This window comes from Capsicum annuum, chromosome 12 (assembly GCF_002878395.1).
Source record: "Capsicum annuum cultivar UCD-10X-F1 chromosome 12, UCD10Xv1.1, whole genome shotgun sequence".
Classification (NCBI taxonomy): Eukaryota; Viridiplantae; Streptophyta; class Magnoliopsida; order Solanales; family Solanaceae; genus Capsicum; species Capsicum annuum.
Genome location: NC_061122.1, coordinates 46,566,136 through 46,581,538, shown reverse-complemented (window position 1 = coordinate 46,581,538; position 15,403 = coordinate 46,566,136). Strand labels below are relative to the sequence as shown.

The following is a 15,403-nucleotide window of genomic DNA, read 5'->3' as shown; positions in this document are numbered from 1 at the left end:
AGAGAATAGATATAGAAATCCTAAGATCAAAATATTTTCTTGAAAAGCTTTCCTTTATACCGAACACATCCTGACACTTTGTTTAGATGATGATTTCCCATGGTATGTTATGGTATATTACTAAGAAAACTAAGTTTGTTTTTATTGTTTTTAAAATGAATGATATGGTATGATTTGATTCATGATTTGGTAATCATGAAAGTCCTCATTTTATGCAACCACCAATTTAATGGTATCCCAAAGATTTCTTTATTTTTTTTTCAATTAAGCCTTAATTAATATTATATAATCTTATTTTACCCTTTACTCTATTTTAATTAACTTACCTCCTACCCCCACCCCATCAGCCTCACCCCAAAAAATAATATTATTTTTTTTTAAATTTTTATCCCACCCCCTACCAATCCCCCACCCTGATTTTCTTTTTTTAAAAAAAAATTGCTTTTTTAAATTTTTTTTTCTTATCCTACCCTCAACCTACCCCAACCCATCACCTACCATCCCCGCCCCCTCTCCCCTGATCAATTTTTTTTAAGAGATTTCAAAGAAAACTTCTTACCCCAGCCCTCCTCCCCTAAAATAATAATAATTATTTTTTTAAAAAAAATTTAAAATATTTTTCTTAACTCACACCTACCTCCACCCCGACCCCCAACTCCACCCCCACCTTTTCCCAATAGAAAAAATCAAAAAAAAAATCTTACCCCACATCTCTTATTCCATTTGTTCTCATTATTTTGTATTAAATACATAGATAAATATTTTTAAAAATATTTTTTACTTGCATAACGAACATAAAAAATAAATAAGAAACAATTTATTTTTTTAGAAAATATTTTCTTGAACATTTTTCTCCATATTGAACACGCCTGCAACGTAGACAAAATCTGCATTCAAAATTTGTACTTGCCGTTGGTGGTCATGTCTCAAATCATCAAAAAGAAATAAAATTTGTTACTATAAAGAATAATCCAATTACATTTATTTTGATATACTCTTTTATTGATTTTATTAGAATTTATATGAGGTTAACAACTAAATACATTTATATGGCATAATTTATGACAAATTAGTAGGAAGAAAATTATTCTAAATTATTTTATTAATAATTATTGATAAATTTAACATTTATAATAATTACGGGTATTTTAGTAAACTTACTAGTTACGATACAGAACCATGCCCTCAAATCAAATAATAAAATATTATTAAACAGCAGCAAACAATATAGTTCATCCAAACATTGTACTGTATTATATTGTACAGTACAATATCATACCATACAGTATTGTACATTATGAAACCATGGGAAACCACCATCCAAACACAATGTAAGTGAAAAAGTTTAGTTGAATAGGGGTGAGGCATTACCAAGTATCAACGGTATCACCAACATAGATTGTGGTGCAGTACTAGGACTGCTCCCCCCTTAATCAGTGGTCTCGGGTATTGAAAAATATATTCCAAGAATAGAAAATACATGAAGAAGAACATAAAGATGAAGATTTGATTATATAAACAATAAATACAAGATTTGAGGCTTGAAACACGTGGAAAATGCTTTCCTAAAAATAATATTTGCTCCCTCTCCTCTGTGATATTATTATGGAATTGTATGTAAATAGTTTCAGTGAAAATGACAAGCCTATTGAATTCTGCACTAAACAAATACTGAAGAGACTATCAAAGATAGTAGTTGTTTCTATTTAATAAAATTATGTAGTTTTAATTGTTCTTATCCATTGTGCATACAAGTATCATTGTATTTACATTTTTCTCTCATGTTAGGACATATACCCACTCTAGTGCTATATATAGAACCCTATATAATACTCATTAATGATATAGAAAAGGGTATTGTTGTGTTGCCATATTTGTGTGTCCTTATTATTAGGCTAAAATGATATCAGAGTCTAGCAGACATAGTCTCTATCCCTTAGTCTGTTAGGGTTTATCCTATTATCCGTTGCCAATTTTTTCACTACTTTGTTGCAAGCCTTTTCATTGCTTTGCTACAACTTTACTTTTTTGTTTTGACTCCTTTAAAAGCTTTTTCATTACTTTGCTGCAAGCTTTTTTTTGATTCATACTTTACTCATTGACAAGTTTTTTCATTACTGATTTATTGCAAGATTTCCATTTTTTCTTTTGATTCTTACTTTACTCCTTCTCTATAGTAATATTTTCTTGATATTTAAGCATGTCAACTTTTTGTAGCACTGGATCTGCTACTAAAGCAACTGGATCTGACCCTCATGGGTCTTCGTCCACTCTTCTTACATCTCCATTGTTCTCCACTAAGAAGGTGAGTCTTCCACTCAAGAAAGATAACTACCTATTATGAAAACAATAAACTTCACTCACAATTAGGAGTCACAATCTCCACTACCACTTGAATGACTCTTATGTTATTCCTCAAGCCACCATTGTTGAGGCTGGAAAAGAGTTCCCAAATCCTAAGTTCCTTACATACAAGCAGCAAGATAGTGCTCTTGTAACTTGGTTACTCACTTCAGTCAGTCTGAATATCCTCTCTTCCCTTGTTCGATTAATAACCTCTACTACCATTTGGAAGACACTCACCCAGATCTTTGATAGACCACCACTAGAATTATGCATCTTTACAACATTCTTAACGGACAACGTAATGGCAACAAAAGTATGTTTGAATATCTCTCTAGCATCAAATCTCTTTGTGACTCACTGGAAAGTTGTGGTGAACGAGTTTCTAATTCGGTTCACCTTGCTACTATTCTTACTGGACTTACCCCAAAGTATGATCAAGTGATTTATTTAATTACCGCTAGTCAACATCTTTTTACTATTAAACAGTTGACTAGCATGCTACTTGATGCAGAAGCTCGACAATAAGACAATATTATTCATCTCTCTACCGCTGTTAACCTTGTCACTACTAGGCAACTCCTATTTCTGCAACACCCTCACTTCATAGTCTACTTCTTTATCAGCCTCCAAGTTACCATAGTTCTCCATGACCTACTGCACATTCTCTTTTCTAAGGAAGAGGTCGTGGGAGAGGACTAGGCATCAATGTCAGTTATGTGGGAGATAAGGACATCTTGTTAATTGATGCTTGTATAGATTTGACCTTAGCTTCACTGGTCCTATTCCTGCCTAGCCTTTGCCTCCACCACAGTTTTAACTACCTTCACATTCTTATCCTTCTCCTTACTACAAACCAAGAACTTCTCCATTCAATTCCTCTTTTGGCACCCCACACAAGTATATTCACCACTTAGATTCACCTACCCTCAGATCTCCACCCAACCTCCATTAATTCTCAACAATTTTTCTAGTTCTCAAAATTACTATAGCAATGGATTTTCAACCTCACATATCACTCCAAAGGCTCACATAGTCACTTCTGAAATAGTCAATGACTGTGCTTGGTACCCAAACTCTGGAGCCACTCACCATATTACTAATGATCCAACCAATGTGAACAATGCCTCCCACTACACAGACTCAGGCAGTATTATAGTAGGTAATGGAAACTCTCTTTCTTTTACTCATATAGGAACATCTTTTCTTCCTACAAAGTCTAAACCTCTTCTCCTGTAAAATATATTACTTGCTCCATAAGTTACAAAGAACTTACTGTCTATTTCAAAGTTCATAAGAGATAATAATGTAATGTTTGAATTTTTTTCCTCTCATTATTCTGTTAAGGATCTGGTCAATGGGGAGATGCTCCTTCAAGAATATGAGTATTATGGTTTCTGCCCGTTGTATCTCTCCTCATTTTAGAGGTCTTTCTTAAATTCGCAACTCATCTCAAGCTAACTTTAAGTTTTGCTTCACATTTATCTTTTGCTATCAATAACTCTTCTCCTTCTTGTCATTTAGTTTTGTACAAAGACTCTTATGATGTATGGCCTAGAAGATTAGGACACCCCTCCCCTAATGTAGTTCATTATTATTCAAAAGATTATAATACTTAATTTTCAATATCTAGCATATTTGAATCATGCACTGCTTGTAAAATAGGGAAAATGCACAATTTACCTTACAAGAATTCACATACTGTATATACTTAGCCACTTAAACTTTTTGAGGTTGATTTTGGGGCCCACCTCTATTCACTCTTTTGGTTTTTTATTGTTACATTTCATTTGTAAATGTCTTCACACAATTCACTTGGATTACATTCCTTGCTCACAAATCTGATACACCTCAAACCTTTCTTAATTTTCAAGTAATGGCGGAAAGACGCTTTGATAAAAAAAATTAAAGAAGTTTAAATTGATAATGGCACCAAGTTCAACTTGCATAAACCTCATTTTCTTAGAGATGGTATCATCCACAGGCTCACTTGTCCATACATTTCACCCCAAAATGGCATTATATAATGCAAACATAGAAATATCATTAAAACTGGTCTTAATCTATTAGCTCTAGCTTCGTTACCTATAAAATTTTGGAGTGATGCATTCTACTCCACTATTTTCTTGATTAATAGGTTACCTTCAGAGGTCATTTAAATCGTGAGTCCTCATTAGAAGTTATTTGGCAGTAAACTTGATTACTATTTTCTTAAAGTATTTGGGTGTCAATGTTTTCCTTTACAGAGACCATTAAGTAAATACAAAGTTGAGTTTCAATCCCAACCATGCACCTTCTTTGGTTATTGTGCAAATCATAGAGGTTATAGGTCTCTCACCCTTGATGAAAGAATTATCATCTCAAGGCATGTCGCACGTGATGAGAACACTCCCCTTTTTGCACTTCAGGTTCCTCAAGGTGGTTTACCAACAACTAACCTCTCTCAAGAGTCATACCTATTATTGCTAACTTGAATAAAAACTCCACCTTACCATATCAAGAACTCACATCAACTGTTGGTGAACGCGTGGGTATTCCACTTTCCCATGCTTCTCAAAATTTTCTTAAATTCACATATAGATCAGTACCCTATAACTTTATCCCCACCTTCTCTCCCTCTTATTGGCCAACTTGAACCGCAGGTATGCAACTTGCCTGCTGATAAACACCTGCAGTTAAAACAAAAGTCAACACAAATCCTATGCCAACAAGATCCAAAGTTGGTATTTAAAAACCCAAGGTTTACTACATTGAACTTACTTTAGTTGAGCCTGTGTCCATCCATGAAGCAATGTTAAATAATAAGTAGATAGAAGTAGTTTATGCTAAGCTTCAAGCTTTGATTAGTAATAAAACTTGGAGTTTTATTCCTCTCCCTTCATCTCAGAAAGTAATAGGTTGCAAATGGCTGTTTAGACTCAAGAAAAATTCTAATGAGATAGTTTCCAAGTACAAAGCGCGATTAGTTTCAAAAGGGTACTCCCAATCCTTTAGATATGATTTTCTTGACACATTTAATCCAGTAGTAGTAAGGACTACAGTGCGAATAATCATTTCAACAACAGTTATTGATAATTGGTAGATATGACAAGTTGATATAAAAACTGCTTTCCTCAAAGGTGATCTTAAGGAAGAGGTGTTTATGAAACAACCTCCTGGCTTTGAGAAAATAGATTCAGAAGGACGACCACTGTTATGTAAACTGCACAAAGCACTTTATGGTCTTAAGCAAGGCCCCATGCTTGGTTTGAAAATCCTTGTGGCTTTTTTATTGATAAATTAGGTTTCAAAGAATATGTGGCTAATCCAACGTTCTATTTAATCTCTCCTAATAGTTTCACATATCTAGTAGTCTACTATTTTGACTACTACATACACTGTTACATACACGACTACCTATTCCATTGGTGTGTACTATTGATAGGATTAGTTAGTTAGTTAGACGATAGACGAGTCAGCTGTAAAGGCTGTTGAAGGTTTTTAGAGGTTATTAGATAATGATTTGTTAATTACAATGAGCTGTCAATGAGCTGGATATATGATTCACTTCTTAGCTCATTCTTAACTCTTCTTAACTCAAGTCTATAAATAGACTTATAATTGTAAGCTTCAAGGGAGAATAATAAAAAAATTAGTTTCTAACTATCTTCTTCTTCTCCTTGGTTGCAAGCTATCAAGCTGCAATCCTTCTATTTCACAAGGTATCAGAGCCACGATCTCAACACTAAGTGTGTTTTTCGATCATATTTCACTAAGTTCTCTATGCAATTTGAGATCTCTATTTCAGTACATTTTTTATCTCTGTTTTTCAGTTTCTTTTTCTTCGAAATTTAGATCTGCTTTGCAGTTACATCCTATCAATCATGACGCCTAAAATTGATCAAAGTGATCCACTTTTCATTGGTGCATCTGATAGTTCCAGTACTGTACTTGTTCCAATCAATTTAACTGGTTCAAAAAATCATAGTTTATGGAGTTGATCGATATGTATTGCTCTCTTAGGGAAGAGAAAGTTGAATTTGTCAATGGAACCTACAACAAGGAGTCGTATAGAGAAGAGCTTCATGAGCAGTGGGAAACATGTAATGCAATTTTGCTTTCCTGGATCATGAACACTGTGAGTGAAAGTCTGTTATCTGGAATTGTTTATGCCACGAATGCTTGTGTAGTTTGGGAAGATTTGAAAGAAAGATATAACAAGGTGAATCATATGCAAATCGAGCTTTCCAGGAGAAATTGTTGATTCCAGATGCTATAGTAAAGCAGATCATACAAAAGATTCATGTTCAATAAAGCACCAGGTCATATCATTAGACGACTATATACTATTGAACCATGCACTCCAACTCCCTAAATAGGAATAGCTCATTTTTTATATAATTTGTTGTCAATCATGTGTGACAGTTAATAGCCGACAGATGTATAATATTTGTATTAGCGTGTGTATTAAAATTACGTATAGTTCATGATTTTCAGGTGAAGGATATTCAACTGACCAACCCTTCGATGATAAGATGATATATAATATCATAGAGAAGGGTAGAAACCTTTGTTTCTTAGAGAATGACATAATGTTTTTTCTCTTTAGCCAAATAATCCATATGGGAAAACAAAGAAATCTTATCATTTTCCACTTCAATTTATTCTCAATGAAACCAACATTTGAGTTTTCTATTATGTTATAGTACCGTATGTTTAGCAGCCATTTTAATATATCTACATTGTTACTAGTTCATAATACAACAATAGGAGAAACCTACGTTAAGAGACGCAAATACATAGCCAATATTTGCATCAACTTTTTCTCATAGGAACAGAATCAAGCTGATGAGGAAATGATTGATTCTTGTTTAAAACCTTATATCTTGCTTAATGTATAACTGTGTTGAGTTTTGAAATCAATAGTACACGATAAAAACAAGTCAAAGTTCACAAAAAGTAAAAGAATCTCATTCATCGTCTACTTATCAATCTCCTAAATAACATGGATATTATACACTTTACTTCTAATCTCAGACACTCTTATCAAAAGCGTACATTCTTATAAAAAAATGCCTTCTTCTTATTTAATTAACTGTCACAGAAAAAGTCACATCCTTTTAAGCAAACACAATCGACTTCACAAATAGGAAAAAAAACTAATAGCAAACTATCGCTTTTCTCTAAATGAACCCCAAAACTACAACTTCGCTTTTCTCTAAATAGCCCCTAATAAATCAAATGTGAAGACACTTCAAAATCTTCAAATTATCAGTGAATTCCAGCCCAATAACCTTTTAACTAATTATTAAAATGAGAGAGAGAGAACAAAAAGAACAAAAACAACTGGAATCAAACAAGCAATAGAAAGAAGAAATTGTCGAAAATAAAGTGGAACCAAACAAACAACTTGGTGGATGAGAAAACATACCTGATCTGCTATGGAAGCTACAATGGAAATTGAGATTAGGGCAAAAACTTAATGGAAAAACGAATTTGACAAAGTTGTGAGAAGTAGTGATGGAAAGCAGAGTTAAGGCAAACTTTAATTGCAAAAAGAAATTGGTAAAGCTGTCATGAAAACAATTAGGGCAAAAGCTTATAGGGACGACCTGAATTTTGAATAGACAACAGAGAGCATTTTTAATTTCTTTTTGGTACCTTTGAATATATATGTTTTAGGAGAAAACAAAATATTTAATTTTTTATTAAAAAATTTCTATTAAAGTTTGGCGCCTCTTTCCCGCTCAAGGCTCTAAAATAATTTTTTTCGGACCAAATTTTATACCTTTCTAAAAAATATATAATTAGGGATCGAAATTTAATCTCGTCCTAATAAGTATATCTTTAGAGACCAAATTATTGACTCGTCCCTGAATATTGGTCTTAAATAGACCTTTTTCTTGTATTGAACTGCACTTGCCTGTATGACAAGAAATTTGATGTATATAAATAAAAATAGTGAAAATTATTTAGGAAAGAATGTAGTAGTTTTTTTGCTACAAACTAAATATGTCACGTAAAATGAAATGGAGGAAGTAATAAGATAGTGTTGCCTAAGACGTGGCATAACCAAGACATCTCAATTAGTTTTGCTAACTAACACTGAAAAATATACATCACAAAGAAATACCACACTAACATTATAATTAGGGGATAGAATTCTTCACAACATTACATTAGACTGACAGATTTCAAGTCAACAAAGTTCCTGCATGCATTTGATAACAAAAATTACCCATACTGCTGAGTAGTTTTAGTTGGGGCAAATTTTGTATGGTTTTGGTCGGCTAGTTTGAGTTGGGTCCGGGCGAATTTAATATTTTAAATAATTTAGCTTCAACCAATAGAGAGTTGCCACGTATTTTATAAAATCTTTAATTATAATTTAAAAAAAAACGCAAGTTGAAAGGATATTTTTGAGCCATAAAGATAGATGGAGGGGTGTTTTTGAAATACTTTCAATACTTGAATGGTATTTCTGACCCTTTTTCAAATTTTTAATTATGATTTTTTGAAAATTCGTTAGTTGTAAAAGTATTTTGGAGTCATAAAGGTGGATGAAGGATTATTTTTGAACTAATTTCAATACTTTAAGGATATTTCTGGCTCTTTTTCAAAAAAATTTTAAGACCACAATATTTAAAAAAAGAGTTAATACATAAAGATGACCCTAAACTTGACACCAAATTATAATTTTGACAGTGCACAAATATGACCTTTAACAATTTAAAACTGCACAAATATGACCTCCGATCCTACGTGGCAAAATGCGTGCTCATCACACAAAATTGGGCGCGTCCAGCTTAAAATCTTAGGGCATAATACATAAATATGACCCTAAACTTTGACACTGCACAAATATAACTTTTAACTATTCAAAACTGCACAAATATAACCTTTAAATGACTCTTCACTATTATTTTTTTATTATTTTCGGTTCAACGTTGAAAATGGCATCTAAGTTCTTTTGTCATTGCGGAAAAATAGCAATATTGAAGATTTATTAATTAGGTGAGTCAGCCTCATATGAAAAAATCACGCGGGTATGTATATTTATTATAAAGCAGAGGACGAATTTAAGTTATCTAATATATCTAAATATTATTTATTTAAATATTAAATTAAAGATGAAACTATACTAATAATAAAAAAAATTATAGTTTTAATAAAACATTATTAAATTAATGTTATTAAGGATAGTAGTAGTATTATATTAAATTAACGTTATCAAATTAACGTAATTAAAATATTATTAAATTAATGTTATTAAAACGTTATTAAATTAACGAGGAGCGAACCTACGTGGTTGCCATGGGGTTAACCCGAACCTCTTCGGTAAAAAAATTACGTTGTATATATATAAGATAGAAAATGTATATTTATGTATGTATATTACTGTTGAACCACATGAAATAAGACACTTAGATAGCCCAGTGGTGTTATTTGCTCTTCTTGGACGCTTCCTTTAGCCTATTGTGCGGGTTCGATCCCTGCTAGTGGATGTTTATTTTTTTAATTAAAAAAAAGCTAGATGTTGCTGCTATAGAAATAAATAAAATAACAATAATAATATTTTTTTTTTAATTAGAAAAAAGTTAGGTGCTGCTGCTATAGAAATAAATAAAAAAGTTATTATTATTATTATAATAATAATAACAATAATAATAATAAAAAAAAAAAAATGATGTCGTTTTAACACAAAAAATAAAACTTTGACAGTGCACAAATATGACCTTTAACTATTCAAAACTGCACAAATATGATTTCTCTCCAAGTCAGCCCGTTTAACGACGTGACACCGTGTCACGCATGACATGTAGACACGAGTGAGACTCACGCATGGGGTTGCAAAATCGGAGGTTATATTTGTTCAGATTTTGAATAGCTAAAGGTCTTATTGGTGCACTATCAAAGTTTAAGGTCAAAGTTATAATTTGGTATCAAGTTTAGAGCCATATTTATGTATTAACTCTTGAAAAAATTAATACATTTTATATATTTTTAATTTAAGATTACAAAATTTTAAAATTTTTGTTACTTTTATAAATTTTATATCAAGACAAACCAATTAAAATCAAGAAGATAGTAGATAGATATTTGATAGTGTAGGTGTACATGTACATTTAAATCTACAGCTATTACTTGATACATCAACGTACGTGGAGACAGTAGAATCATAACTTAATTTTATACCCCACATATTATATTGGTAATGCGGAAGGGTCAGGCTGCGGATGCCTATTCATGAAGGAAATCCCATGATTGTCCCCACAGTCTGAGTCAAGTGGTACATATATAAACTTGGGACACTCTCCGTTTTCATGTCGCTGCAATCAAATCATCAACTTGCAGAGCTCAACAAAAACTAGTAGTATAATAAGAAATCTCTTACTCGTGTTTATCTGATATAGTTTAATGTTAAAATATTTATTTTACTCTTAATGAGCTGACTTGTAGTTATACAAATATATATTTATTTTAGATCATAATTTTTTAAAAAAATTTGTATTCTTTCTCTCCATTCTTAGTCAAACATCATTGAGGTGAAGGGAATAGCATATTATAAAACCACAAATTTCAACAAAAAGATTTCTTTTAATTAAACTTTTTTTGTGGTTAACAAGATACTAATTTATTAAGCGTAATATGCATCCATCCATACATGATAGCGGCAGAGTGACACTCTCGCTTGAAGTATATGAGGAGGGAAAATTACATAATCTTTTACAATATTCAGTAATAGTAGATGGCTTCTTTAGCCTACAAAAGGCAGACAATTATATATTACTAAATTCAGTTTAACTTCTATACGTCAATATATAAAAGAATTACTCATATAACTTGGAAAATACAATACACAACAAATATAATATCCTTGATTTACATTATATATACATGTACATTAAATTCTCAATTTCTTATGGAAGGCCAAAATATTAGTTTACTTTTATGAAGAGGCAAAAGGCTTTCCTTATTCCACGTAACACAATATGCATTAGTATCCACAGCATTTAGTTCTTGCAATAGAAATATGAGGTACATATTCTACCACAATGCCCTTTTTGTCTCCTCCACTTGTATACTTACAATTCGCTCTTCTCAACTCCTTTCCTTTCTTTACACTATACTGCTCAAATTAATCTATAAAACTATATAGTATAATTTTTTTCCGTTTAATTTCCAAAAATGTCTTGCACCAACTCTTCTTTCGCTACTACAATTTTTGTTTCTCCAAAAGTTTTGTAGCATGAATGGGAAATGACAGATATTTCATCAAGCTTTCATCAAGAACAAGGTGTAGAAATACAAGGAGGAGAAGAGAAAGAAAATGAAGATCAAGACAAAGAAGAAAAGGCCAGGTGTGAATGGGATTTTCATCTTTCTACTTTGATTTCATCTAGCAATAGCATTAGTGGATCTGGCTGTGACACACTTGGTGTTTTAGAATTTGACCCTTGTGGTAATTTCCTAGCTTCTGGTGGAATTGCCAGGAAAATTCGAATTTACGGTGCAAATTCGTTGTTGCGAGAAGAGAGAGAAAACGAAAGGTGCACGATGACTGGTGTGCCTGTCACTTTGGATCATGGCAATGCATGTAAGTTTTATATTTGTGCTCCAGCTAAACTCGGTAGCTTAAAGTGGAAACCCGATTGGGGGAGTCGGGTTTTAGGGTCAGGTGATTATGATGGAGTTGTCATGGAATATGACCTAGAGAAGAAAATGCCCGTTTTCGAACGTGATGAGCATGGTGGTAGACGGGTTTGGAGCATTGACTATTGCCATTCGGATCCAGTTTTGGGTGCATCCGGGTCGGATGATGGAACCATGCAAATGTGGGACCCGCGGTGCGGAGACAACGGCAAGTGCTTGGCTATGGTACAACCTAGCAACCAGTATAGTCCGGTTTGTTGCGTGGAATTCAATCCGTTTAGAGGGCCAATCGTAGCCGTTGGATGCGCGGACCGGAGGGTCTATGCATACGACATGAGGAAAATGTTGGAACCTCTCTTTGTCCTAGACGGACATCAAAAAACTGTTACTTACATTCGGTTTCTTGATGAACGTACCATTATATCTTCGAGCATAGACGGCTGTATAAAAATGTGGGATGCGGAGGACCAGCGGGTCATTCGCACCTACAAAGGACATAATAATAGTAGGAGGTTTGTAGGGTTATCGGTATGGAAACCGGGTGGATTAATTTGTTGTGGTTCGGAAAGTAACCAAGTGTTTGTGTATGACAAAAGATGGGGTGAGCCACTATGGGTTTATGGATGCCAACCCATGGATTTAACCAGGCATGACCATGGGTTTGTTAGTAGCGTATGTTGGCAACAAAACAACGAAAATCAATGCACACTCGTGGCTGGAGATTCAGAGGGTGTTTTACGAGTTTTTAGTGGCAAGAAAAAATTAACTATTTAGTGACGTATGCAGAACTAAAAAGAGTTCAAGAAGTCACATTCAGAGAAAAGTTTTTCCACAAGTATTAGGCAAAATGTGTACTAGCTACTAGTCCTATTTTTCATGAGAAGTCATCCAAACCATGCCAACCCAAGAAGGTAACACATTTCCTTTTTTTTTCTTTCAATTCTTCTTCTTATTATTAATTGGAATTAGAGAAATTGTTAGATAGAGGATATGATTTTATAGAGAAACTAAATCTTAAGAAAAAAGGGAAAATCAAATTGTAATATTATTTTAATCTTCTTGTTTTCACTTCGAGGGTGACTGTAATAAAAGGGAATATTAATCAAATTACTGACATACTCTATCTTTGTAGAAAAGATAAATATGTATGTCCTACTGCAGAACTTTAATTATAACGAATTGATTCTCTTTTCTTTCACTATTAGTGCAGTCTGCAATGTATGTATTTTTTGAGTTACTGGAGAACGTACAAAGAACAGTACAGATACATAAATTAAAGACCTTAGTTTGTGTGCCATTAATTTATTTACTCTAAGATTCGTTTCATCCATTCATCTAGATTATGCTGGTGCAAAATGCTTGAAAATTTTATTAGATTTCATTCTTGTCAAAAAGATTCTCGTAGTTTCTACTTCCATGATCTTCAATTTCTGTTACTATTTATTATTTTTATATTTTGATTATAGCATTATTTGATGTTGTTACTATGTCTTTTTTTTTTTCTTTCAATATTATGTAATGTTTCATCTTTTTTATCATATAGTATCTTCGTTATTTCTATAAAAAGAAATTTAAATTATTTTGATATGTTCTAAGCCAAGATTTTATCAGAAACGACTTTTCTACCTTCAGAGGTAAAGATAAGATTTGTGTATGCATGCTCTATCCTCTCTGAAATTCACCTGTAAATGTAAACCGAATATGTTATCGTTGTCCTTCTTATTCTTATTGCAAGAATGAATTTTATCTTATTGTGGGACAATTGAATAGAAATGTGTTGTTCAATCGAGTCTTCATTACACGGGATTATTTTTATGTTAATATATAAAGCAAAAGACAAGAATTTAAGATATTTGAAGCAAAAACTTGAAACGAAAAAATACATGTAGTATCCATGCTTTGTCAGTATTTCTGCGGTTGTAATACATTCTCTCTTTTTTTGTTTTCTCCCTAACAATTCTGTAATATTGTTGAAAAGATTAAAAAAGTAGAAGAGAGAAGATAAAATTTGCTGAAGAAAAATAAGAGATTAGAATTTTAGTAGTTTGATTGATTGAATATTTGAATTTTTAATTTATAGATGAGGATTTGACTTTTTATTTTATAATTTCCTCCCTCATTTTTTCTTTACCACCTCCATTTTCTTAAAAAAAAAAAAGATAAAAAAAGAACTTAGCTCGATTTAATTAATAGTTCATCTTTGGATGAAATTTGCTATTTTTTTGTCGTTGCTAATTAAATTGCTTATAACTTACTGAATTTTTTTATAATTTGCCGCTAAAAATAAAAATTAGCAACAAATTTTGTTATAGATACATAATGTATCTGGCACTAATTCCTATTTTCTCTGATAGGGGGGAACACCTTCTTAGCCAAATCCATCCAAAAGGAAAGGAAAACGACTTTACGGCTTTAAATTCTGAAGTATATGTTACTTAATTATAGTTCTTGTATTGGACGAAACCAAACATTATAAAATAGTGCTATTTAAATACGAAAAGGTGATAAAGAAATATTTCTAATCGTTTTGTATATAGACAAGAATTAACTATAGTTAGGCATAACGCATAAAATTTGTTGGAGTCCCACATTGATGGATTAAGGGTCCATCTCCTTATATGATCTTGGGCAATTCTCCTTTCATGAGCTAGCTTTTGAGGCTGTGTTAGGTCAAGGTTCATTTCTTTATCATGATATATATCAAAGTCAGGCCCACCCAGTTCATTATTTTCGATGTTGGGCCCCTCGTCTTATATTGTCCACGCTCCAGATGTTTGGGTTAAAGGGTCCTTAGTCTCCTTATATGGTCTTGGGCAATCCTCCCCTCATGAGTTAACTTTTGAGATTGAGTTAAGATCAAGGTCCATTTCTTTATTATGGTATCAAAGTCAGGCCCATCCAGTTCATTATTTTCGATGTTGGACCCCTCGTCTTATATTGTCCATGCTCCAGATGTCCATCCCTAGGCGTGCGGGGATGTTGGAGTCCCACATCGGTGAATTAAAGGGTCCTTGACCTCCTTATATGGTCTTGGACAATCTTTCCCTCGTGAGCTAACTTTTGAAATTGAGTTAGGATCAATGTACATTTCTTTATCAAAATCAGCACTATGTTATCTCTCATTTTTATTATTCTTTCTTGCTTTTTAAAATGTTTGACTTTTGCTTATGTTAATGATTTTAACAGGAAAATGTACATTATTGGTGAGTTTAAGTAACAATTAGTATTATCAAATAGAAGTCACAATAAGAAATAAAACTAGAGGTGTAATTTTCGATCAAAATTATTGTCTAGTGATGTCGAATATATATATATCGAAGTATTTAATTTACTCTTGCTTAAAACAATGTTAAAAAAAATAAATAGTCTTGCTAATGGTGTTGCATTCAGTGTCAGCGTCTTGGTGCCTACACCAAAAGTTAGGATA

The 15,403-nt window shown here is 32.6% G+C and overlaps 1 protein-coding gene and 2 long non-coding RNA genes across 4 annotated transcripts; 2 read left to right on the top strand and 1 right to left on the bottom strand.

Annotated features, from left to right (window-relative positions):
* Positions 1 to 1,847: 1,847 nt before the first annotated feature.
* Positions 1,848 to 7,015, top strand: LOC124889526. Its single transcript, XR_007048588.1, has 2 exons — positions 1,848 to 3,505; positions 6,346 to 7,015. It is a non-coding gene; the product is annotated as an uncharacterized LOC124889526 (long non-coding RNA).
* On the bottom strand, positions 4,271 to 7,998 carry LOC107851593. Its single transcript, XR_001669076.2, has 2 exons — positions 7,754 to 7,998; positions 4,271 to 5,012 (listed from the first exon to the last, which is right to left on the bottom strand). It is a non-coding gene; the product is annotated as an uncharacterized LOC107851593 (long non-coding RNA).
* Positions 7,999 to 11,147: 3,149 nt separating this feature from the next.
* Positions 11,148 to 15,098, top strand: LOC107849675 (WD repeat-containing protein RUP2). Of its 2 annotated transcripts, none has more exons than XM_047401461.1 (2): positions 11,148 to 12,887; positions 14,331 to 15,098. In XM_047401461.1, the coding sequence occupies exon 1, from the start codon at positions 11,584 to 11,586 to the stop codon at positions 12,748 to 12,750; it is 1,167 nt and encodes a 388-aa protein (XP_047257417.1). In that variant the 5' UTR covers positions 11,148 to 11,583; the 3' UTR covers positions 12,751 to 12,887; positions 14,331 to 15,098. The 2 variants fall into 2 exon arrangements, with proteins under 2 accessions (XP_047257417.1, XP_047257418.1); XM_047401462.1 differs by lacking the exon at positions 14,331 to 15,098 and having other exon boundaries at positions 11,265 to 11,684; positions 11,817 to 13,174.
* The last annotated feature ends 305 nt before the right edge of the window (positions 15,099 to 15,403 follow it).